At 39.3% G+C, this 26,184-nt stretch overlaps 1 protein-coding gene across 2 annotated transcripts in view; it reads left to right on the forward strand.

The window, feature by feature from the left end:
• Nucleotides 1-26,184, forward strand: part of LOC122817093 (cadherin-like protein 26) — a 630,240-nt gene that overhangs the window by 480,119 nt on the left and 123,937 nt on the right. For both annotated transcript variants that reach the window (XM_044090256.1, XM_044090257.1), the window contains exon 10: nt 22,871-23,013. In XM_044090256.1, the coding sequence (XP_043946191.1) occupies nt 22,871-23,013 (143 nt within the window). The remainder of the gene's footprint in view (nt 1-22,870; nt 23,014-26,184) is intronic.

A 26,184-nucleotide genomic window follows, 5' to 3' on the forward strand; every position in this document is an offset into this window, starting at 1 on the left:
CGCGGTCCTGGGTCGAAAGAGACTCTGGCCCTGAGAGACCAGGAGATCTCCTCGGCACCAAGGAGGGTGGGTCTGAGGCAGATGTGGGAGCCAAACTCACCTGAGCCAAGGTGCCGAGTGAGAGAAACAGCTCTGACAAGGTTCCGACCCAAATCCCCCCCCAGAACTGACCAGGGAGTGTTAGTCCCAAGGTCCCTCAGTGGACGAAAGCATCGAAGAAACCGGAGCAGACGTCAGATCCGAGATATCAGTAGTTATTACTGGCTCCGGTGGTTCCAGCACAACAACTTCCATACTCTGTGGCTCCAAACTTGTTCGAGTTGAAGGAGGAATAGGCATAGTAGAAGGTACTATTGTCAGCTCCAAGGTCCGATGGGCTGGGCTTGAAAGAATTTCAACTAGGGCCTGGGTCCGAAGCAACCTCTTCACTACCCGCTCCACGTCCTCATCCGATAACCTGGATGATCTAGAGGAATGACTAGAAGACTTGTGGCTACCTGTCACCGACTGTAATAAAGAAGAAACTTGCACAGAGTGAATAGGCTCCAAGGACAGTGACTGGCTCCTCTTTTGGCTCCACAATGACTCCAATGACACAGATGAAGCTGGGGGAGAACCATGTTTTTTGGCTCTGATAACTCTCTGGGTCAAAAAGGCATCATGCCTGGTGCTGCTTGTCGGCTCAGACACTGGAGCCGATGAAGCAGACTTTGGAGTCTTGACTGATTTTTTTAGTCTGATTTCCTTCATCCACTTTTAATAAGCCCCTCAATATAAGCTTATTCTTCCTCTCCTGCAAGACCCTGGCACTAAAACTATGACAAATGGAGCAGGAGTCTTGAAGATGGAGTGGACCCAGACAGTACACACAACTAGCGTGTCCGTTAGTAATGGACATCGTCTGAGTGCAGGAATCACACTTTTTGAATCCTAACTTCTGTTTCTTAGCTGGTTCCTTAGACATACTAGCTATAAGGAAGAATTTATCAATAAAAGTTAGAACAACAAACTATAACTGTTATAAAAGAGAAAACATCAAGGAAACAAGTATCTAAAATAAGGTACTATATATATATATATATATATATATATTTTTTAATAGAGAAGAAAAGAGGGGAGGAGAAGTCTCTAAGTTAAATGACTATCTCCTCCACCGGAGGCGACACCCCTAAGTTAAACTGAGTACTCCTAAAAGGCTTATAAGGAAGAAAAGGGCAAGAATTCTCTAATTTAAAATGGATTCTTATGGAGAAAACATGGTCCAAAGGAAGGATAGCCGCAAAAATAAACTTACAGGTTTAAAAAAGGCTAAAAATAGTGCAAGACTGTTACTACAGCACTAATAAGTAAAAACAGCTAACAATTAGACAGAAAAAGTTATAAAATATATCAAATATTACATTTTTCAAGTCTGAGCCAGTGAAGACAATCCCAAAGTTTCAAGCAGCAAATGAGACCTGGGGAATAGCCGCTAAGCACTGTGGGATATTTAGTGTAGGCCGAGTTGGAGCCGAAGTTTTGCTCCGAACCCAAAATAGCAAGACTGAAGGCGAGATGGGACAACATAACACTGATACTTTGGCACAGAAGGTTCCAAGATAGATAAACTGAAGAGCAGAAATTTACTTTCTTTGAGAGTGTTGTTAAAAGACTAATTCTTGTAGAAAAAAAAACAAAACAATGGAGATTATTTCAAGAAATCTGCTTATAGAAGAAAAGGTTAGCCAAGAGTAAGGGGAAATAAATAAAACTCTCAATGTTCTGTAACTCTGCAAAAAAGTCAGTGCATTAAGGAAGAAAGTAGAAATATTAAGACAGCCAGGGGAATGCTGTCTTCAATCACCAAGAAATAATAGCAACAATGGATAAGATTGTTTCTGAATAGAAAAAATAAATTGGAAATTAGTTTTACAAGGTTGTAGGCTGACCTTGATCAGCAAATTAAATTGCAAAATAAATGGACAAAGAAATGATTGCCTTGCCCAAAAGGCTCTTTGACCTTCCTATGTAAGTGAGAACAGTGAATCACAAAAATAAACCTGAATGATCTGATAAGTGACATCATAACCCAAAAGGAAAAAAGAGCCAAGTATCCTAGTGATGGGGAGTGAGAGACAAAATTTAGTTTCAGACCCGGTCTGACACTGTATATTTACAGAGTGAAAAAGAAGTATCATGGCAGGAGCTACAAAAGATTAACAACACCCTGCTTTACTATAGTAAAATATCACAATATGCAAGATGAGAATGAGATGCTTATGCCGCACCTCCAAGAGACTGAAAACAAAGTCAAGTACTGTATGCAAACTTCTTAAAAATGAAGTGGCCCTGGCTATACAGCAGAAGAAACATGAAAGTGAACTTGAAATTAAACAATTAACAATGAGCAGTGAGGAACTCGAAAATGCTATCTGCAAAGAAATACAAAAAAAATGCAAAGACCATGACTTGACTACATTTCCAGGAGCTAGAACAAAAATGTCAAAATAATAAAAGTGTTACTATTAAACTGCAGGAAGAAAAGAGCGCATTGCACTCCAAACTGAAGAACAATCTGGTTCCATCTGTAAGCTAACCAGTAAGCATGCAAATGTGGAAGGTGAAAATGAAGTCCAAAGTAAATTCTTGCAAGAAGCAAATGGTATATTAAAGCAATGTCTGTCAAGCTTTGCTTCTCATGCTGAGCTGATAAAAGAAAATCATACTGGTAAAAAAAGACTTCAAAAGGAAAATGTCTCAGGTAGAATAAACTTACTTATACTAACCTTCTGAATTTGAGAGAGGTGACCACCTTAAAGAATAGAAGAGACATACTGCAAAACAAAACATTAAATGGAACTGTGTTGAAGGCCAAACTAATATGCCTGATAAGACCATAGAATAACTTGTTGCACAACTCAAAGCTGAAAAAACAAAACCAAGTCCAACTGGGAGTATACAGAATGTCTCAAAAATACTTTATATTGAATATAGTCCAAGACTAATGTTTACACCTGCAGATTCATCACTTATGTATGATGCAAATGAAAAAAATATTTAAAATACAGTCAGTTGTTTCAGAACCCTATCACGACAGGATGTGGTGTAGTTTGAAGCACGGTAGAAATGGGTAGAACAATAATCACTGAGAAGAGATGCCATGCTAAACATAACTTGATTCATATTATCTTGTAAACAGAGGCATCAATAACAAATGCAAAACTGAAACTAGTATTCTATATTTGCTAAGTTAAAACCTTGACTAAATTGATGTGCCAAGGAAAGAAGTCCATACAATAGGTAATGTACAGCATAAGGCATCCAGTGTTGATTCAGGATTTGAAAATAGTCCCCCCTAGGAAATCAGGGCCAATGTGTCATTTATGTTTATGCATGGTATCATTTCTTTCATCTTTTATATATTTTAATAAGTTTAGTATATTTTATATTTTATTAGATATTTTTCTTCTCTTCTCATCACTTTCATCACTAAATTGACCATATTCAAAATATATATCAATTATTACCACTAGTATCACTAATTATACTTGTTTTAACTGAATGTATCTTATGTGTATGTGTTCATGTATTCCATTACTGATATACATCTTACTTGTAATTATTCATTGAATTGATCTGTCCATTTTCATTTATATTACATCTACTTAACAAATACCTCTCTGTCTAAGAGAAGGGATCATCTTTAAGAGATTCAGTTCAAGATCCAGATTCAGTCTTATCATCATTATCCTATCCTGCTGTGTTTATATTATCCTATCCTGTGATTTTTTCTTTATATTGATACTGTTGTGCATTGGATGCATGTGTTGTAGGATGCAATTATTCCTTCCAACACTCTCTTTTCTATGGAGGGATTTCTTTATCCCACTTCTTTCTTCTACTTGTTGTTCTAGTCTCTTAATGTACCTATTCTAGAAAGATATTCTATAGAAAATCTAAGAAAGTCTGTAGTGTTTGAAAGTCTGATCTCTCAAATCAAGCTCCTCAGGGTTCCCATCCCCTCAGGTTCCAACCCATCCAACCAGTATCCAATCCACTCTTTAGAAGCACGCTCACTCCATGTAATTATGTAGCACAGTTTTGATATATGTAGTGTGGCATTCATATATGACCAGGCAGGCATATGACATGCAAAGCCCCTGGCCCTACCCCACTGTTGTTGTAAGTATAAATATTTGCTTAACATCTATTCTAATTTTGTAAGTACTATCTAATATAAAATTTAAAAAAAATTTGCTCACTATTTATGGCCTTAAAAACATATGTATTTGGTATATGGCCTCTAGACTCTTTTCATTTGGTATCACCAGAAAAAGACTGAATGACAATAATATGAAGTATAGATGTGAGATGTTAGAATATTCCTGTATGTTATTGAGATGATCTAGTCAATTCAATTTAGTTTTTAGGATAGTACTAATTTTATTTACTATGGGTTTTTTTTTTTTTTTCAAATGTCTGTATGACATGTTCTCTATGCAACAATGGTGTCCTGGGTGGAGGGGTGGGTGGGGGTGTTAAGCCTGCACCCCTTGGAGCTTTTAGATGCTTGCTTTATATAACGGTTAAAAATAAAGATTCAAAACAAATTAATTTTTATTTGCTTCATCCTCATCATCATCATTAGAATGTCAATTAGATGATGATGTTAGCTCTTCCACTATCTTCTTCTTCTTATCTATTCATTTATAAGTAAGTAAGCCATATTGAAGTGCTATTGTTTATTATTAATAATAACAATCCCTCCTCTGTCTATTACCTTTGATTCTTTTCTTCTATTCATATTTGATCTAACATTTCTTCTCTTTCCTTATGGAAAAAAGCTAAAGTCTTACTTTATCAAGACTACTATCATAGTGTTTGTATAAATCCCAATGCTTTTAATTCATATGAAATCCAAAAAAAAAAAAATCAAGGCACAAGCATGCCAGTGCATTCAGACAAGTTAAAAAATACAACAACACATCATTCTTTTATATATCATATAACTGCAGCTGTACTAACTATAATTGATAATGATTAAATGAACCATTTAAGTTCTTAAAGTCAGTTCATTTAAAAAATGTGTGCCTTGAAACACAACAACATCAATATGCTTAAGAATACATATTTTACATCCCTATGCTTGAGGCAAAAAAAAATCATTGCATAATGTTGTTATTCTAAGATAAAATCACAGTAATTATATTTACTCAACAAATGTTGTGAAGACTACATTCTAAGGTGAAATTGAAACGTAGCGACTGTATTGTGCTATGTATGGTAGCGGTTTGTTCATAATGTCAAGAGCTGCCACAAGTGGAGTACAGCATGGAGCGTGGATAGCCATCTGTTACTGATGACATACGCCAGCTGAAATGGGATTTATTATACAACTACTGTGGGTTATGTGGGGCTGAAGTGCTGGGTCTCTGTGAGAGGAAGAACTCACAAACTTGTCTGCAGTGGAGAAAATGATACTTTCCTCCAAAAACTTTGGACTTTTCAGTTTCCACGTTTTCATGCTTACTAGAACCATGGAGAGAGAAAGAAGTAGGCTATTGTAGAAAGCAATTGCGGAGAGAGCCTTGGATAGAAGTCTGTTGGAGAGGAAGCAGACACAGTAATAGAAGTTGGAGAGCAAGCTCTGACCCTGAGAGACACACAGAATGGGATGCATAAAGAGAATTATATAATAGTGGCTCATTATTATTCAAAAACATGCATGCTGATTAGACAGCCAAACCAGAGTGTCCACTATAAATCGAGTATATACCAAGACAAACATTGTGGCTGTTGAGGTACCATTGAATGGCCAGACTTTTCTATCGGCATATGCTTACAGGACAGCAAAATATGAAAGAAATTGGGTGCATTCTTCAAAAATAAATAATCAGAAAAGTATCTGATTGTCCTTGTATTTAGCCCTGTTCTTTGTAAAATTTTGGTCAATGAAAGAAAAGAAAACAACAATAAATAAAAAACTAGCAATGGAGATTTTCTCTTCTCTGTTGCTTTCCCTGCATACTCATGCACAGTATATCAGAAAAGGGGGAAAATACAGAGAAACATTACAGTGCTGTTATACAAAGACACTATTTAAGAAACAATTTCTTTCTTAAATAATGTCATTGTAGAATAGCAATAACCCACCCTTGGGTGTGACTAATGCTGGATTTACCCATGGTTGGCTTTTCTGATCACTCAGGCTTCATCCACATGATAAACCACACCTACCATGGTTAAATCCAGCTTTACTCACACCCAGTCATGGGTTATTACTTTATTATACATACTACAAAGAGAAGAACATAAACCATTGGTGAGCTTTTTGATTTATTGTCATCCACATTACCATGAAAAAGACTGACTGGAGTACAAAAATTTTTTGTTGTTTTGGACTGTATTAAACTTAAATATTAAACTAGAAAGCATTTGTGGTGTGTTTAAGTGTGCTGCATGTTTTGTTTAAAAGAAAGAAGTAGAATTAAATGTTTTATTTTAAATTGCTGTTTCAGTGTATTCTATATGGAGTTTTTTCTCATGGGGAAAAAGGATCCAGAAAAGCTTGAATTTCAGATAGTAATTGTAGCTAAGCATGCACTATTGCTATGTTAATATAGTCTGAAAATACCACAGGGCAGAAAATGATATTTGACTTGTATTTGCAAGTTTTGATTACTTTTTATTCTGGGAATTTCCTGACAGATTCACATGCAGTGGTTGAATCATCGAACGGCTGTCATATATTTATCGATCCATCCCCAACCCCCTTTCCCTGTGTGCACATGGGGTCGGGGTGTCAGTTCAGCAGTGGCAATCATCTTGAGCCAAGATTTGCACCACCAGGTGGCTAGCGCTGCTACGGTAGTTCATTCGTACCACTCACTCATACTCACACTTGCACCTATGGCCCAATTAGGAGTGTCCAACCCACCTACTGCATGTCTTTGGAATGTGGGAAGAAACCAGAGCACCCAGAAGAAACCCACGTGACCATAGGGAGGACAAGCAGAATCTGCACATGTTTAAATCTGTTTATGTATTTATTTAACCAGTTTCTTGATATTCAACACATATAGAATGATTTATATTAAAAACAATGATTATATACACTGAATACTAAAAAGATACACACAGTCCAGCAAGCAGAAATTTTAGGAGCAGTATAATATAAATTATTCCATGAAAAGTGGTCATAAGAGTATACAAATGAATAAAAAAAGAAAAAAAGAAAACTGTGAATACAGAATAAGAGATGCATGAACTAAATATATAACGAAGAGCCATTTGAAATGTAATCGAAGCAGTAGGAAGTATTGCAAAAAGCATTGCATGCAAAGTCTGCCAGCATCACTACAGGAATTGCAATGCTATATTGAGATAAGGTGCTTCTTCCGATTCCGTTGAAAGCCTGTTGCTTACAAATCTTACCTTGTAGCTAGTCCCATCATTCAGACTTTTACTTGGAAAATGCCTCTTGGTCACTACTCCAGATGATGCATTTCAGTTGTTAAGACCGCCTTTGCTATTACTTCCAAGAATGTATTTAGGTGATCTAATTTAAAGTTTGTCTAATGTCAGTAGAGGGCAGTATTCAAGGCTGATTGTTTGTTAGGGTAGTGAGGAAAAGGGATGCTGCCTTTGTCACAGATAGCTGGTTTGCCTTTTGTAACAGCAGGCAGTTTTGTATAGTCAGCCAGAAAAAATAATTTACAGATATTCTTCACAGCTATTCCCACCAGGACAGTATTTTGAGCAGGGCTGGATTAAGAAGGGGGCTAATGGAGAGGAAGATCTAGACCTATATGTCTGAAATAGCATAACTGCTTATACTCCCAGTTTAGTTGAAAATCCTGTGCTATTGTCACGCCAAATGAATTGGGGCCCTTATAATTTTTGGCTCCAGGTCCAGGTCCACGAGGCCAAAAATCTAGCTCTCATTTTGGGTGGGCTATATGAGCATAGTTATTGGCAGGACATAGTTATATGGCTGGCATCAAATTTATACATAATAAGACTGCTTAGAATGTTATTTCTGTTGTATGAGTAATAATAATAACAACAATAATAATAACAAAACATTAATGTTTCATTTAAAGGATTGCTTTATTTACTGGGGCTGCCTAGCATTATAAATCAGTATGACATGGGTGGGAGGTTGCCATAACGCTTAAGATGTTTACCTTACAGACACAAGGTGCACGGTTTGATTCTCACATGCGGTAATTGGCAAGGCTTAAAATTGCCCACAAGAGTAATTAGCCTAGTATTAATCTATGAACCTATATCCTCTTGGGAGGTGGGAAGTTGGTATAATAGTTAAGGTATTTACCTTACAGACACAAGGTGCAGGGTTTGATTCTTACATGGGGTAGTTTGCTAGGCTTATAAATGGCCCAGATGGACAGTTAGCCTAATAGTAATCTATGAACTACTCCTCTATGAAAGTATATTCAAGCATTAAATTATTTGTGATTCTTCCTATTGTTTTGTTTTTTGGTAGTCATGACAGATTTCAGCAGGCAACACACAGGGTTAAAATACATATACTTTCCTAAACTTCTGGAACATGTGTAAGCAGCCTGGTGTTTCCTTATCAAATTACCTGCATTTCTCCAGTTGTTGCTTAGGATATTGTAATGCACTGTTGCTGTTTTTTTTTTTAATTTCTTCATCTCTCTTTACAGTGATGACAAAAAATGTTAATCATGTGATGTTTGTAATATTTGTCATCGAATACATATAATCAAAAAGCTGATGGAAAGTTGACTATCTCTTAATGATAGTAGTAATAATAATAATAATAACAATAATAATAATAGTAATAAAACACTTTATGTTATTACTGGCTTCAGGTAATATAACTGCCAGATGGAATAAGACAGCTTTTCTTAACAAAAATTAAAACTTATAAACATGATTTTCTACAACTACCAAATAAATGTCTGTAAGCAAATTTTGGAAAAGACAACAAGACAGTTACAGTCCATAACTCAGGAGTTTTACTCAGCAGTAGGACAGTGAATAGATGACACCCACTTTACGCTATGCAAAAAAATGGTCCTGTGCTCAAAACATTAAATTTGAGCAGGTTTTCTATACCAAGTTGCTTGGTGCAACAACTGACATTAAGCTCAAGTTTGATATTAACATACATAATGTCATAAAGAAAGCTCACCAAAGGCTTAGGGCTCTATACAGACCCCAGCCATTTCTCACTGGCAAAGGTTGAAAATCCACTGCACATGCTTGTTTATTTATTATTTATTTATTTCACATTTGTTGACTGGGATTGTTCAACTGAGCTGAGTAGCCCTTTTTCAGCGGAGGCCCGGGGGAAAAAACTCTACAATATTACATTGTTTAAATGGAAAAACAAATGACTAGGTTTAACAGGAAATAATCTGCATAGCAAACAATCCAAAATACAATTTTCAGTATTCCACAACAGAAAATATCACATAAAGTTTACCAAACAACCAAATATAAAACTTTCAGTATTCCACAGTTACAGTGTTTTACAATGGCAGTAATCATCCAGGTTAGAGCCATTTGTTATATAAGAGACATGACAATAGAGGTATACATGGGGCTGTAGTTGGACTGTCTAGGGTTTAAGGAGGATGAGTACAGAGGCAGGACCACTGAGATTTTAGATATTCTCTTGCTGCTGCATTGAATAGATTAATATTTTTCAGGGACCTGATTTCTAGTGGGAGTTTGTTCCAAGATATAGAAGGATGGTAGCTATCGAGGTTGCCTCCAATTTTGGTCTTGGGTTTGTATATTTGTAGCAAGCCTTGGTCAGAGCTACGTAGTGACCTGGTGGGGTTGTATTGTGAGATAAGAGGAGATAGGCTGGGACAGTAAGATTTCTGGTAAAGGACTGAGTGCACTATGAGGAGTTGGGAGAAAAGTAGCTGGTGGGGTAGCTCGACACAGTTTAGGTTTTTAGAGAAAGACAATGCTGAGATTTGTAGGTTTGTTGTGCAGCAAATCTATCTACCTTGTTATAAATTGCCTTTAATTTGGCTAGTAGTGTGGACTTTAGATTTGTAAGAATTTGAGAGCCATAGAATAGGCTAGGTAGGAGGTAGGCATGAGAGAGAGTAAATTTAACTTTGTTAGTAAGGAACCTTTTGTTCCGATAAAGAAACCCACGTTTTTGGTGTATTTTTTTTATACAGTTGTTTATATGCAAGTCAAATTTAAGTTGGTTATCAATTATGACTCCTAAATTTTTTTGTTATTTTTCAACAGTGATGGAGGTGTTATTAAGGGATAATATGGAAAAGGTGGGTTTGTTTTTTAGGAAGAAAAAGTAAGATCTTTGGGGGGTTTAAGAATAAGCTGATGCTGAGAAAAACAGGCTTCAGTGGAGTTAAAGGATTCTTGGGTAGCAGACATAAGATCTGAGGGGGTGTGAGAGATGGTGATGACTGTAAAGTCATCTGCATATTGTATGAGGGATGACTGGGGGCAGGAGGTATAGAGAAGATTAGTAAAGATGTTAAAGAGTAATGGGCCAAGGATAGATCCTTGTGGGACAGCCATCTTTACTGGGAGAGGAGGGGAGAGAGCTGAGAGCCATCTCACTGATTGCTAATGATCAGAGAAATAGCTGGAAAACCAGGTAACAGTAGCAATGGATAAGTTGAGGTTAGACCATTTGGTTAGATGGAGAGAGGGGAGACAGTATCAAGGGCTTTAGAGAGGTTGAGGAAAAGACAAGACAAGATTATTGTTGGCTCTATACAGAGAGGTAGTATTGATGAAAGATACTAGGGTAGTTGTAGTGCCGTGTTGTGGGAGAAAGCCATGCTGGGTGAGAGAGAGCAAGTTGTCCTGTATTAGGTGTTGCATAACTTGCTTGTAAATGCATTTTTCTAATATTTTTGTAAGTGGTAAGAGAATAGCAATAGGTCTGAAGTTGGAAATTTCAGTGGCGTTACCTCCTCTATGTATGGGTAAAGTGCAGAATTCTTTCCAGATAGATGGGACTTTAGATTCAGAGATGGAGCAGTTTTTTTTAGGATAGATACAGGGATAGCAATGGACTCAGCAGCTATCTGTAGGAAATAGTGAGGGAGATTTTACGCTCATAGGTTGGTACTAGGCTATTGGCCCTAGGGCCTATACAAGCCTAGCCAAACAATTCCCTTGATATTTCTTCCCACAATATTAACTTCCCTGGACCCCAGTCTAGCAGGGTGACTGACATGATCCCCAAGGTGAATTTCCTATCTCCCATCCAATCATCAAGGTTCCTTTTGAAGAGGGCCAAAGAGGCACTCTGCTTGACATGTGTGGGTAGTCTGTTCCAGAGTATGGGGAGCCTCTGGGTCAGGAACCTATCCCTCCAGCATGTTTTTTTCATTGTGATGACAAGGTTTAGATCCCTGGAGCTTGTGGCTCTGAGGGACTGGGATTTCTTTAAGTGGAGCATGTCCAATAGCTCATGGTTTGACATGGCGTTGTATGTTAAGCAGAGATCGCCTCTGAGCAGAAGATATGCCACAGAGTATAGCTGGAGTTTTTTTTAGACGGTTAGCATAGACCATCTGCTTTAGGCCTGTGAGGTATTTCTGCAGCGTTTCCAGTTGTTGCAGATGTCTTGTGAGGTTCATACCAAATGGGTCGTTGTACTCTATAATGGGTCTAATGAAGGATGAGTACAGTGGGACAATGACCTCCTTTTTCTGGATGAAAAGCCCTTAGTGATGATGAGTGCCACATAGAAGGATTTCCTGACTGTTGTGACGATGTGGTTATCGAAGGTGAGACCACTGTCCAGCTATGTCCCTTAGTCTCTTATCACACTTTTGGTGTTTAGTGTACTGCCACTTATGTGGTAATTTGTGGGTACATGTTTTTTCCCAAAGGTGATAACTATACATTTCTTGGCATTAAGGTTGAGCCCATGGCTCTGGCACCAAGCATCTGTTTCTGTAATGCCCTTTTGTAGAATATCCACATTATTTGGGGATTCGAAAATGGCTCCCAATTTGCAGTCATCTGCGAACTTTGTTAGCTAGTGTCCCTTAGTGTTGGCCTGTATTTAAGAGAAGTAGATGCCAAACAAGAGCTGTCCCAGGACTGAACCCTGAGGTACTCCACTTGTCACTTGTCTGGAGCTGAATTTGGAGTCAGCTATGTTTACAGTCTGGGTTCTGTCAGTAATCCAGTTGGCAACCCATCGAGTGATGTAGGGATTAATGCCCAGCATAGTAAGTTTATCTATGATTCCAGAGTGGGGGGTGGTGTCAAAGGCCTTGGGGAGGTCCAGATAGGCTACGTGGACTGCCTTACCCTCGTCCACAGCTCTGGAGACAGATTAGAAGAAGTTAGTCAGGTTCAGAAGACAAGATCGGCCCTTCACGAACCCAAACTGGATGGGGTCCAGTGTTTGAAGGTTGCCAATGTCTTTGTTTATAAGTTCCATGATAATTCGTTCCATGCCCTTGCAGATCAGGCTTGTCAGACCAATGGGACAGTATTTCCTGGGATCCAAGGTAGATCCCCGTTGTGGAGTGTGATAACTGTAACTGTGCTTCACTCAGTGGGCACAAAGCCTGAGGTGAGGCTATGATTAAACATGACACTTAGGTGAGGTACCAGTTCATTTTGTAGTTCATGTAGTACGCAGCCCAGGATGTCATCTGGATCCATGGATGCTGTATTCTTAGCTTTGTAGAGTGTGGTTTCTACCTGGGTGGCCGTGATTACCAGAATTTGACAATCTTTTGGTATTGAGATGGGCCCTTTAGGGGTGAGAGGGGGGTGAAGTTGGCACTAAATCGATCTACCAGGATATTGGCAATATACGTGGGATCAGTATATTGAATGCCATTCGGTTGTAGCTCAGAGTAGATCTGAGCATTGCCATTTAGATTCTTGACATAACTATAGAATGCCTTGTGGTTGTCTTAGGAATCTTTGGCAATTTTATTTTTGTAACTAGCTTTGAAGTATTTTATGAGGGATCTCAGCTTTTTACTGAGGCTGTTAAGGGAGTTTTTTGTATCCTGGGATTTTCCTCTGTGCTGCAACAGTTTCTTCCTTCTGTTGTATAGTTTGTTTATGGCAGGGGACCACCTGATTGGCTTCATTTTTTTGGAAGAGACCGTCTTGGTTCTATTTGGGATGGCACAATTCATGCACAAGTGGATGTGCTCATGCAGTGCCTTAGTGTAGGATTCAGCAGTCGAACTTTCAGCTACTGTCTGCATGGGTGCCATGACTTTTGTCACTTCTGACTTAAGTAGCATGAAGTTGGCTTTGGAGAAGTTTTTTTACAGAGGTTTCCTTACTGGGGGGTGGGGGTGGGGGTGGGATGTGGATGTCACGGGTGATTTGCTTATGGTCAGACCTGACCAATGAGGGTGTGACCACTGGTGTGGAGCATCTATCTCCCATGTTGGTAATGACCAGGTAATAGGATATTGGAGCCCCTGGTGGGACAATGAATTAGTTGATCCAGGGTGTTGGAATTTATTAATTCCAAGAAACGTTGGTAAAAGGTGTTGGTACCAGAGTAGTTTTCCCAGTTAATGGCAGGGTAGTTGAAATCACCCAGTATTATGGTGTTTGGTTGTATCTTAATATTTTCCAGTATGTTTAGAAAGGTGTAGTGACAATCTTGGGGTATGGTGGGGGATCTGTATCAAGCTACAATTTGGATTGCAGTCTTACCTAGTATTAGTTGCACCTGGAGAATTTCAGATGCATTGTGTTGGGCAACTAGCCTGGAGGTGTGAATATCCTTGGTGAATATGGACACTCCTCCACCTTTAGTGTTTCGGTCTTGGTTTGGTGGCCAAAAAGTGTGGTAAGAGTTGTAGCCTGGTGTTGCAGGGGTGCTCTCTGGAGTCTTGAACCAGGTCTCAGTTACTGCACAGATATCAATGTCCTCCATTTTTAGGAGTGTCTCGAGAGAGTGCATTTTGAGGTTTAGACTTCTAGCATTGAGTACATTACCTTCAGATTTTGCTTGCTTGTATCTGTTACAGTGATAGTTTTGTCCTTTGAACCTTGCCTAAAAAAGGCATTATAGGGGTGGCAAGAGCTTTAGCCATTAACCTGAATCCCAGGGGTGACAGGTGCAGACCATCTCTGGCAAAGCATCATGGTTTGTCGATCATGTCGTCCCAGGCAGACTGGATCCCCTTTGAATGACACTAGAAGCTTACCCAATTGTTGAAGTCAGTCATTTTGTCCTTATACTGTGGTTTCATTCTGGGTGAAGGCAGGATACTACTCAGGGCTAGGGTCATACCTGCCTGGGCCACAAGATGCGAGAGCTCTTCCATGTTTCTTTTCATGTAGTCCAGGGAGGTGCATCTCAAGTCATTCACTCCAGCATGGACAATGACAGAGTCGTATTTGTACTTGTGGAGTGACTTGAGTGCATGCGTTATGTGACAGATCCTGGCACCCGACAGGCAGCTGACTGTAATTTTCTCCTTGCTCAGCCTGGTGAGTGGGACATCAGTGTGCCTGACTATAGAGTCACCTATGACTAAAGTGTTGGGTATGTTGTCTTGCCTTAGGGGCTATTGTTCAGCAGAAGAACAGGGTTTAAATTTAGAAAGCAGAGATTTAATATAGTTGGTGGGAACAGGTGCAAGAGAGAGAGGATTAATATAATTTAGAGTAAGGGGGTTGTAGAAGAATCATTTGTGCTAGCAGAGGAGAGGATATGGGCTTTATCATCTTTGATATAGATTAAATAAAGTAGGTGTTAAAATGGTGGCAGTTTCTACAGGTGTGTTGTTTGGGTAGGGGTTGGGGGAGAAAGGTGTCCTGGGTGCAGAATTTGATTTAGTGAGTTCCCGAATTGTTTAGGGTTTGACTTTTGAGTGATTGAGGGGTTGAGGTAGCAGTCCTTCATGTCTTTGATAATGTGCTTTTTAGTCAGGTTTCTAAGTTCTTTATATTTTAGCTAGTGGGCAGGAAGTTTAGTTTTTAGCCATACTTTCCACATCCTGTCTGTATTTTTCATTAATGTGCGGGTATCATATGTTAGTATTAGTTTTGATTTGAACAGTATGGAGAGGAGCAAGTGAATTAAGGATGTTTAGGAAGGTATAGTTAAAATAGTGGACAGCTTCATCTAAGGGGAGTATGATTTGGTATGACCAGTTAATTTTAGAGAGGAGGTCATTAAAAGTTGCATGGCAGAAATTTGCTAGTTTACGACAGGTGATGTATTTATCTGGCCTTGAGAAGTGAGGTGTGTATCTTAGCACTTTTATAGGGGAGTGACCGCTTAGGGAGTTTGATAGGCTTTCGAGGTTATGGTACATTAGGGGACTGGAGACTAGAATCCAGACTAATAGAGTACTAGGACTATGAGATCTGTTAGTTTGGGTAGGTGCTGAGACTAGTTGCATAAAGCCATGTAAGTTAATGCATGTTCTAGTTGAGTGTTGTATTATAGGTGTGTTTGATATACACATTCTATTTTACTTCCTTGAAAAGAAGATTTTTTATTATTTTTGAATACACTTATAAAAATATACTTTTAAATACATACCTTTAAATATATACCTTTAAATACATTCTTGTACAAAGTTCCATAAACTAAATGTTTAAATTACAGGTTAATGAACGCCAGGTTTTTCATGCCTTCTAGCTAAGGGAAGTGACATTCTTAATTGCCTTTTGGAAACAGCTTAAAAGTGTTGTACTTTACATTTGATACTTTGTATTCTGATGAAGGTGAAGCACAGTCTTTACCGAAAGCGTGTTTTATATATATTTTGTTCTAACGCTAAATAAACCTGGTAACTATCGCTCTTATTGGTTTAGTTCGCATTTTTTGTTTTATCTCCTATCTAACTTTCAAGTTTTCTTCCCCCACACATGCCTCTACGCTTGTCTACCTTCCTAATGATCAAATCACTACTACTTTGGAATCTATGACATTGCTACTACTTTGGAATCCTCATATGTTAAACTGCTTTACTGACATTTACTGGCCGATTTGTGTTGTACTGTATTGGTATTGTCTTACTCATTGCAATGCAAGATGTATTTCTTTTTGCATGTATGCATGTTATGTAAATATGAAATATTTTACCTGACACATCTTTTGCCTACTTCTATGCTAGCTCAAGCCTTATAGATGCTTATATCCTATCTGTCCTTAAAAATGTAGTATATTTATGGAGCTTTTCTCCACAGGCATCCACTGAAAAGGGATCTTGTATGGCCTAGTTGGCTAATCCTGGTAAACAATTGCAGCGAATAAATAAATAAATACACTTCCAACCAATGTTAAAATAATCTAAAATGTGTTTTTGCAAGAGGGCTATTTAGTTATTTGCTTATTATTTGACTGAGTTTTCCTTTTAGGATGTCGTTTAAGGTTCTCCTGTCATGGTAGAAACAAGAGCCATTCCTGACACTGGAACTCTGCTATAGGAACACTGACAGAACATAGCTCCAGCTGGAGAGAGATGGATTGTTTTTATTTATTTATTTATTTTTTTGATGATGATATGGTGTGAATGTTAATCCACTATGATATGGGTTGTGTTGACAATAAGAAGTTATGAGCCTGAATTTCTATTTTATGTTCCACTTAGAATGATGCAGGGTAACTCCAAAAGTGCTACTTAATGAGAATATCAAATGTGTCTGACAAAAGTGTTAATGTGAAGTTGTTCTATCTCGCCGTTCATTCTTACAGATGGGTTTGGCTCTGAGTCGGCCTACTACAAAGCTCAAGGTCTTCATACAGCTCGAGGCCAAGTCCCTATCCCATGATGCACCTAGAGTTACCTCAGATCTAGTTTACCGCTGCAATAGATCGGAGGTTCCTTGCACAGCTCGGCCAGTATAATTATTTTTCTCAAACTATTTAGGAAAATTGTTATTTAAAAGAATTGTTCTAAAGATATTTAGAGTTAGTTTTTGATAATCTTTAATAGTGATAGCCTTTATAGCTCATTAGCAGAGATATTTCTTATCTGTTTTGGCCTTGTTTTTTCGATAGGCATTTAAGATTCCCTTTCCGTTTGGTGTGCTTTAAGATTGTTATATAGCTGTAGTTAAATACGTAGTTATTGTGTGTGTGTTTGTGTGTGTGTGTGTGTGTGTGTGTGTGTGTGTGTGTGTGTGTGTGTGTGTGTTTGAATAGTTTAGTACATTGTTATTCAGCCCATTTGTTATTTAGGGCTTATTTCTATAACTTAGCTTTAGCTTAACTTTACTAATTGTTTGGGTGTGTCTCTATAGTACAGTAGATTGTGGTTTGTATATTGTATTCTTGAGTATGGCTGACCAGGATAAGGATAAGCATCCTAAATCAGGATTTAAAAAGTGTCCAAAATGTGGACAGAAAATGTCTGTGATAGATAGTCCTGTTAATTGTGTGCATTGCCTTGGAGCCTTACACTTACAGGAAAGCTGCTCCATTTGTCATTCTTTTTCATCCAGAGTTCTTCAGGAGCGAAAAAGAAAACTCATAGATAGAGGACTTCTTAAACCATCGTTTCAGGAAGCTTTGAGTGAGCAGGGTACATCTAGCAAGTCTTCAAAGTCTTCCAAGGCTTCTCCTTCTTCGGAAGTAAAAAAATCTAAAAAAGAGTCAATATTGGCTCCACAGCTCTCGTAGCTGAGTGTCTTGTCTTTTCAGAGCCAGTCCCCAGTCCTGCAACCAGTGTCTGAAGTTCTAAAATCACTTATTCTACAGTCGGTACCTCCATCCATCAATTCATCTCAGTCCTCGATCAGCCTGTCCGATTTGGATGTGGATTGTGTGGTGCAGACGTTGCTACAGGCACTGGCATTTGCTAAATTTTTGTTGGCTCTGACCCAGGTGATTTTGGAGCCTAAAACTGTATTGCCATCGACTTCTTTTCCTCCTCCGAGCCATACTGGTCCTTCAGAGCTGGAGGAGCCAGACCTGATGATTGTTGAGCCTTCGGAGCCTACAACTGTTCCAGCGCCATCGGTTCCATTTACTCGGAGTTCCTCGGTGCCGATCGAGGAGTCTAGGAGCCAACACTCTCTTCTCAGGTCCAGGGAGGATAGTTGGACCGAAATGTAAGTTCAGACTTTGCCTCTTGGGGCCTCGGCTTGTATGAATTCATCTCCTGCTTCTGGTTCGGAGCCCACTGTGCCAGGGCTGAGGGGATCGGTGGTTTCTTCGGATCCAGTGGTTCCTTCTCATCAGAGCAGTGGTGCCTTCAAAGCCATGAGGAGATTTATGTCTCCTAAGACATCTATGACTTCAGGTCCGACTACCTCCTCCCCAAAGGCGCCTGTGTCTACTTCTGCTTCACAGATCCTTTCTAAGCGTAGAGACCCTGAACCTCAGGAAGCCCCATTGGGTGGCCCCTGCTCTTCTGAGACCTCACCAGAAATTCTCACTGATGAGGTTCCCAGGAAGAGAATCTGTAAGTGGAAGCATTTAGACTCCCCACAGGAGTCTCTCACATCTAATACCAACTTGGATGAATTAGAAGGGACCGCAAGGTCTCCCTCTGAAGATGTCTCATTTGCTGAGATATTAGAAATCTTTAGGCAGAGGGGTGACTGGCAGTCCACCAACCCTACTGAAGATGAGTCCATTCTCCTGAAGGCTTTCGGGTCTCAACCCTCCACCTCTTGGGTGTCTCTGCCCTTCGGTGAGCTCATGGAGCTGGTCTCACGAAGGGTGTGGGAGTCTCCGGACACCATGGAGCCTGTCCGTAGGAGGCCTAATAAATTTATTTCTTCCCCCCCAAGAAAAGTCTTTCCTTACCAAGGGAGTGCCAGTTGATGCCATGGTGGTGGCGGCAGCAGCCACCAAAAAGGAGATGTCGGAAACTTCTTCCGCTATCCATCCTCCTAATAGAGATTCTAGGATCATGGATAGATACAGGAAGCTCATGTAGAGTTCAGCAATGTTTGCCTTGCATTCACTGAACTATCTCACTCATTTTACAAGACTGAAAAGAGATCTCCTAAAAGAGCTTGGAGATACTCTTCAGGGTACAGTAGCTGCAGGAGCCTCAGACAAAGCCACCTCCCAGCTTGCTACCCTCAATTCCATAGTGAACCCATCCATGTATCTCATTTCATATGCAGCTGATGGAAAGAGTAGGGCAGCAGGTACAGGAATTGCTCTCAGGAGACATTCCTGGATGCACTTGTGTTCCTTCCCAGAGCCCTTTAAGTCTTCCTTTGTCAACACCCCTTTTGATGGCTCGTCCCTTTTCAGGCCCAAAGTTAAGGAAACTTTGACCAGGTGGGAGCAGGAAGAAAAGACCCTGCTGTCGGAGTCCATTTTTCACCCCTACCAGACCCTACTCCAGGGGTCAAAAGGGAGGAAAGATGTGGTTCTGAAAAGCCCAAGGAGCCTTTCTGGATACATGTGGTGAACCCCCCTCCAGGGGCAGAGGAGGGGGCAATAATGGAAGACGCCACCCTCACAGCAGAGGGGTTCTGCAAAACCAGGGCAACAGAGACCAGTTCTTTGGGAAGCCCTACCTGCGCTCCTGAAAGGAGGCCTGACTGTCGTACTCTGGAGGCAGTTGGGGGTCACTTATCTTTGTATCCAGATGCCTGGCTCAAAATAACAGATGACAACTGAGTGCAAAGTATAGTTTCCAGAGCATATTTCATTCCTTTCGCCACTCCCCCTCCACTGAGAACAAAAATCCCAGACATTCCACCCAGCTACAGGGAACAAGCAGCAGTAGAGATCCAAATGTTGCTAAGAAAAAGCGTCATCCAACCAGTCCCAGCAGACCAGACAGGATCCAGAACTTACTCAAGATTCTTTTTAGTTCCAAAAAAGACAGGGGACTGGAGACCTATTTTAGACCTCAGCAGACTAAACAGATATGTCAAGAAAGAGAAGTTCTGGATGGTCACGCTTCAGTCGATACTTCCTTTTTTAGGGAAAGACAATTGGATGTGCTCAATAGATCTACAGGATGCGTACTACCATATAAAAATGGCCAGATCATCTGCGCTTCTGGCTGGGAGCCAATCATTACCAGTTTCAAGCCCTGCCCTTTGGTTTCACTACAGCCCCCAGAGTGTTAACCAAATGTATGGCAGTAGTCACGGCTCACCTGAAGCATTTAGGATTCCAGGTATTTCCATATTTAGATGATTGGCTCCTCACCGCCACCACCAGGCATCAGCTAATACAAGCCAGGGACACCAGTCTTACTCTCTGCAGTCATCTGGGCATTACAATAAATGCAGAAAATTCTGCCTTGTCGCCATCGCAACATATCATTTTTATTGGTGCAGAATTGGATACTACCACCACCACTTTGAGACTTCCAGCAGAAAGAGTGTTATTGCTTCATCAGCAGGTCCACAATATCATATCCAAAAACACTGCTCCAGCATCAGAAGTGCTAAAATTGTTAGGCATAATGACAGCTGCAATACTAGCGATACCATTGGGTCGCATGCATATGCGGATTCAGCAATGGCTGTTATTCACTCAATAGTCTTACCAAGAGCTCCTAATGTCTCATCTCATAATGATCACAAACACATGCAAAAAGGATCTTCAGTGGTGGTTGACCTCTCTTCATGTAATGATAGGTCATCCTTTTGTCCTATCCCCCCCAGCGGCCACAGTGACCACGGACGCTTCCCTGATAGGGTGGGGGGGGCATTTTCAGGGAAGAACAGCCCAAGGCACATGGACCAAACTGGAGACACATCTGCATATCAATGTCCTGGAGATGAGAGTGGTATTTTTGATGCTGCAGTACTTCCAGGACTCTCTTCCTCTGGGAACAATTGCGATTCAGTCGGACAACATGTCAGTGGTCTGATACTTGAACTAGCAATGAGGAACCAGGTCCTATCCCCTTTGTCGCAAAGCCCTAAGAGTATGGCAGTGGGCTGCATCCCCCCAGTGCTTTCTGTTAGCAATGTACATCCCAGGGAAATCCAACGTGATAGCAGGCAAACTGAGCAGGGCAATTTTGTTGCCTCATGAGTGGTCCCTCAAGAAAGAGATAACGGAGAGAATTTTCCACAGGTGGGGCCAGCCTTGCTGTGACCTTTTTGCCAACCACATGAACACAAAATGCAGAAGCTACTTTGTGCTGATTCCCCCTCCTGGAGAAGCCCCAAGGGATGCATTCATACACGATTGGTCTCCGGGTCTCCTCTATGCATTTGCACCAATTCCCTTGATACCCAAAGCATTGCAGAAAGCAAAAGCCCTGGGAAGGACCATCATTCTAATAGCCCCTCATTGGCCTCATAAGATTTGGTTCAACTTCATCTGTTGGAAGAGCCTTGTATTCTGGACCCAGTTCCAGATCTTTTGATGCATTCGTCGGAGGCTCTTCATCCCTCTCTTCAGTCCCTGAAACTGACAGCTTGGCTGCTCCAATTCCCAACATAGCCAGGTTCCATATCCTCTCGAATGAAACACAGCCTATATTGCTATCTTCTCATAAGTCCTCTACTAGAAAGCTATACCTTAACAAATGGAGAATATATTCTATATGGGCTTCTCAAAATGACATTGATCCCTACCAAGCCCCTATTTCCTCCATATTAGAGTTTTTGACTATGCTTTTCAATAAAGGAGCTGCAGCAGCAACAGTTCGGGTACAACTTGCCGCCATCTCTCATTTTCACCTTGGCTTTGAAGGATTAAACATAATGTTTCAAAAGCTATCTGAAGCCTTTCTCAAAGGGACCTTTCATCTCAGACCAACTGTGAAATCCTATTATACCCCGTGTTATCTAAATTTTACGCTTTCACGTATTATTCTCCCACCTTTTGAGTCAGCTTCCTTATGTGATCTGAAATATTTGTCATGGAAGACTATTTTTTTAGTAGCCATCGCTTCTGCCCGTAGAGTGTCAGAGCTACATGCCTTGTCCATAAGCCTCCTTATTTGATTTTTCATGCTAATAGAGTGTCCCTGCAAACAAATCCTTCATTTTTACCCAAAGTTTGTACTGAAGCTTACCTTAACCAGATCATAGATTTGCCAGTGTTCTTTCTCAAACACACCAACAATTTAGAGTATATGCTGCACAAGCTTGATGTTCATAGACAACTCAGATTTTACCTCGATAGAACAAAAAGAATTAAGAAAATCAAAACAGCTTTTCATTTCCTTTTCAGATTCCAGAAAAGGAATGCCAGTGGCAAAAACAACACTGTCTAAATGGTTATCTGATTGTATTACATTTACTTATTTAGCTGCTAATCTACCATTACAACACAAAATTAAGGCTCATTCTATCAGAGCAGTGTCCACATCTTCTGCCTTTTCTGCTAGGCTTCCTTTAGACAACATTTGTGCAGCAGCCACTTGGTCAAGACCTCATAGCTTTATCACTAATTACAAAGTTGACAGGGCCTCCTTTGGGTCTACTGTCCTGAAAAACTTACTCTCATGAGCCACCCGAGAAAGATGGTGCTTGGGATGCTACCCATCTGTAAGAATGAACGGCGGGATAGAACAACTTCACATAAAGAAGTTATGTACTCACCATAATGTTCCATGTGAGTTGTTCATCTCTTACTTCCCTCCCTCCAACCCCCTCCAGGTTTTTTCGAGGACCTGAGATACTGGTTGTATTTGGTTGCTCAGTCTTGCTATGGGTTTTCTCGTAAAGAGTGCTAGAATGGCACATGGTATCATTATGCTCAGCAAACAGAATCTGAGGTAACTCAAGGTGCATCATGGGATAGGGACTTGGCCTCTAGCTGTCTGAAGACCTCGAGCTTTGTAGTAGGCTGACTTGGAGCCGATGAACCCATCTGTAAGAATGAAGGCAAGATGAACAACTCACATGGAACGTTATGGTGAGTACATAATTAATTTTTTTAGCTGTATTGAAAAATATCCTTAATGAAATGTGAAATGTGATCAATTTCTATTTTTGTTTTTTTTAACAGGTATAGTATAGGTAAGGATGTGGCAGAGTGGGTGAGAGTTGATTACAAAACAGGAGAAGTGAAAACAAAAAAGATTCTGGACAGAGAGTCGCCACATGTAATAAACAACATGTACAATATTACAGTTCTTGCAACTGATGATGGTATGTTTCTACAAAAATTACTCGATATTAGTAATTACAGCATGTGATAATAATACTAGTGTAACTATGAATTCATACGAGTAGAGTAGACAAGTGAAGTGTGTTAATGTAGTTTTACTAAATAACCGCTGGATTTGATGAAGATTCAATGATGATTTTATTTCTGAATCTTGTTTCTGTCACTAAATGTTAGACTTATACTGAAGCATACCTTCATTTGTTGTGAAGATAATGCAAATAACTGTTTATCTAAGACATACAGCCTCTTTAAAAGACTTCTCCGGAGCTTGTCAAATTTCAAGCAAACTAAATGCAACCTTAGCTAGGTAGCTGATTGTTAACCTAAATGAGTTTTAATAACTTGTTGAGTGCAAATACGTTAATGCTCTTTGAAAGTTGCAAGCATCTTATCAATACTCTTGAGAACAAATATTTTAAGATATTTTCTGTCTATAAATTCTAACAGCATGTAAGGATTTTAGTCATAAAGCATTCAATTAATTAATACACAACCTTTTGAAATAATCTTTCTAGATAAGGTATTATGCTTGTCAGCATATTTTTTTCATCTAGACAACTGGTTTGTATTTAATAGATGTAGATACTTATGTTTTAACTCTGATTATACTTTTATTTTATTTCTTTCAAACTGCACAAAATATAAAGTTTTGTAAAATATGACATGATTTTTTTTACAAATACATGCATATAAGTACTGCCACAATAAACCATGCTGATGGAACAAGAAGAAAAACAGTTTGTACATTGGCAAGTAGAAAAATAAAAAAATCTTACAGTACTCCAACCATTTAGCTATGCAAATCAACTCTGAAAACCATCAAACAGGGCGACTAGGGAAATATTAAGGCATAAAACTACATGAAAAGGATAGTTAGCTATCAACTCTGCAGACAGCAAAAAAAAAATTTTCTTCTTCCAAGAAAAGACGTAACCAGAAAGATCTAGTCTCTCATCTTAAACATGATGGTAAATTAATTAATAATGACTTATAGAAGACAGAGAAGACCAACATCATGAGATAAATATTTTAGGATGTATTACAGAAGCAACAGGTGTGTTTGTCTAGAAAAAAGAAGACACCATATGATCACCTGTTTCTGCAGATTTGATTGTTGAAGTCATATCTGACGTAAAGACCTATACAGCTTTGAGCTGTATTAAGAAGCACTACAAACGGGTTTGGTTCCAGAGAGTTTGTCTGCAGTCATGGTACCCATGTGTCTCTGTTCACTTTCTACATATATATTTAAATGCAGTAACAGAACACATTGATAAACAGATCTCAAACTAGTGAAGCTGTTACCCTAGCATTTTTGTTCAAACTCTCTTTTTATTTAGATTTTCAAATGTATCTCCTTACCTGAAGCTGTAACATACCAGTAGTCACTGCCAGGATCCTCATTCAGTGCATGCTCAAAGTAATTGTTTCATGCTAACACGTGAGTTCTCTGCTGACTTCACTTCCCTCCCATCCCTAATTCCCTAGCCACCCCCCTGCAACATTTCATTCATCTTTACTCTCCTCCCACTATTTCTTTCCCTACCACCCCCTTAAAGACATAAACAACGAAACCAACCATATATAAACCACACAAACACATTTAGTTAAATATGTACTTGTACCGCATCGCATATACATAAGAGTTAAAACTAAATAACAATGTGGGATAAGTAGAAAAGCAAAAAGACTACTAAAAAAAACCAAACTAAATGCTCTTTAGTTGAATGGAACCACCACAGCACCAGAAAAGTTGTTTAACTGTTACAAGAACTTCATCCGAACTATATTGGATTCCTAAAACAATCCAATATATACTTTTCAATGAATGATGTAACTTAAACATTTAAAAATGTAAAAACTTTTTGACACATCACATCCCAAGTCAAGCATACATTAAAATATTTAAAATTTACTTCCCCTAAAGTGATAGTGCACTCTAAACAGATTTATTCTTTAACAAACATTTGATATTTATAATACCATTTAACCCTGTCTCTTTTCAGCTGTCAAAACAATTGGCCATTTAACCTCTTTGTATTCAGTGTATCGCTGAAACTTTCAATGAATGAAAACTGATTCACTGCTTCCAAATGTGAACACTCATATGCATGCTTGGCCAGCATATTTGAATGTTGTTGTGTCTTTCGGCTTTTCCCAGTTAGGGGTCACCACAGCGGAACTCCGGTCCGCTAATGATTGGCAGTAGATGTTTATGTGCCGAGTTGCCAGCCCTGATGCCCTGATGCACAACCTTCAACGAAGGTACGCCCATTCATGCATGTCTCCACACAGAAGACGCTCTAGCTGAGAATCGAACATAGTCTTTCTTTTTTATGGCTGTAATATGTTTGTAGATTCTCTGTGAGCACATTCTAGTAGTTTTACCCACATAGAAGCTCTTACAGCTACAACAGTTAGCTAAATAAGCAATTACAATAGATTTACAATTAAATCAATTGCTAACTGTAATAGTTTTATTTACATACCTTATAAAACACTGTGTTGGATTGATGAACCTACAATACCTGCATGTAGGTTTCTCATTTATCTGTCATTATCTTCCTAATATCTTTTGAATCCATACTAATAGGAATTGGGAAGGTAAGACACCTTTCATCATATTCTGGATCATCTAACCCCATCATTTCTTTTTTAGCAGTAAACACATTTAAAAGGATGGGAGAAAATGTTGTAACTCTATTTTGCCTACCTGTATATTGATTTTTTTTTTGTAATCTATCTGTTGTGTAACCTTTATTCACAAACATTTGCAGTAAAATATCAGTTTCCTCACTAAATGATGAGTAATCACTAGTCTACTTAATCTAATAATTTGCCCTCTAACAATATTCCATTTCATTAAATGAGGGTGCTGACTACCATAGTGCAGGTAATTGTTGACGTTTTTTTTCCTATACATGTTGCTTTTAAAACATCGTTGTTCAAAATCAGTTGTAATATGAACATCCAAAAAATTAACTCTATCCCCTTTATCACTAATAATGAAGCACAAAAATTCAATCCTTTGGTTAATTACAAGAACAATCAAAATTCCTGTGCTGCGGTGGTGCAGCGGTAGCGTTGTCACCTCACAGCAAGAGGTTCTCCCGTTTGATTCTCGGCTAGAGCGCCTTCTGTGTGGAGTCTGC

The sequence above is a fragment of the Protopterus annectens genome, chromosome 12.part0 (assembly GCF_019279795.1).
Source record: "Protopterus annectens isolate FY-2018-M chromosome 12.part0, PAN1.0, whole genome shotgun sequence".
In the NCBI taxonomy this organism is placed as follows: Eukaryota; Metazoa; Chordata; order Ceratodontiformes; family Protopteridae; genus Protopterus; species Protopterus annectens.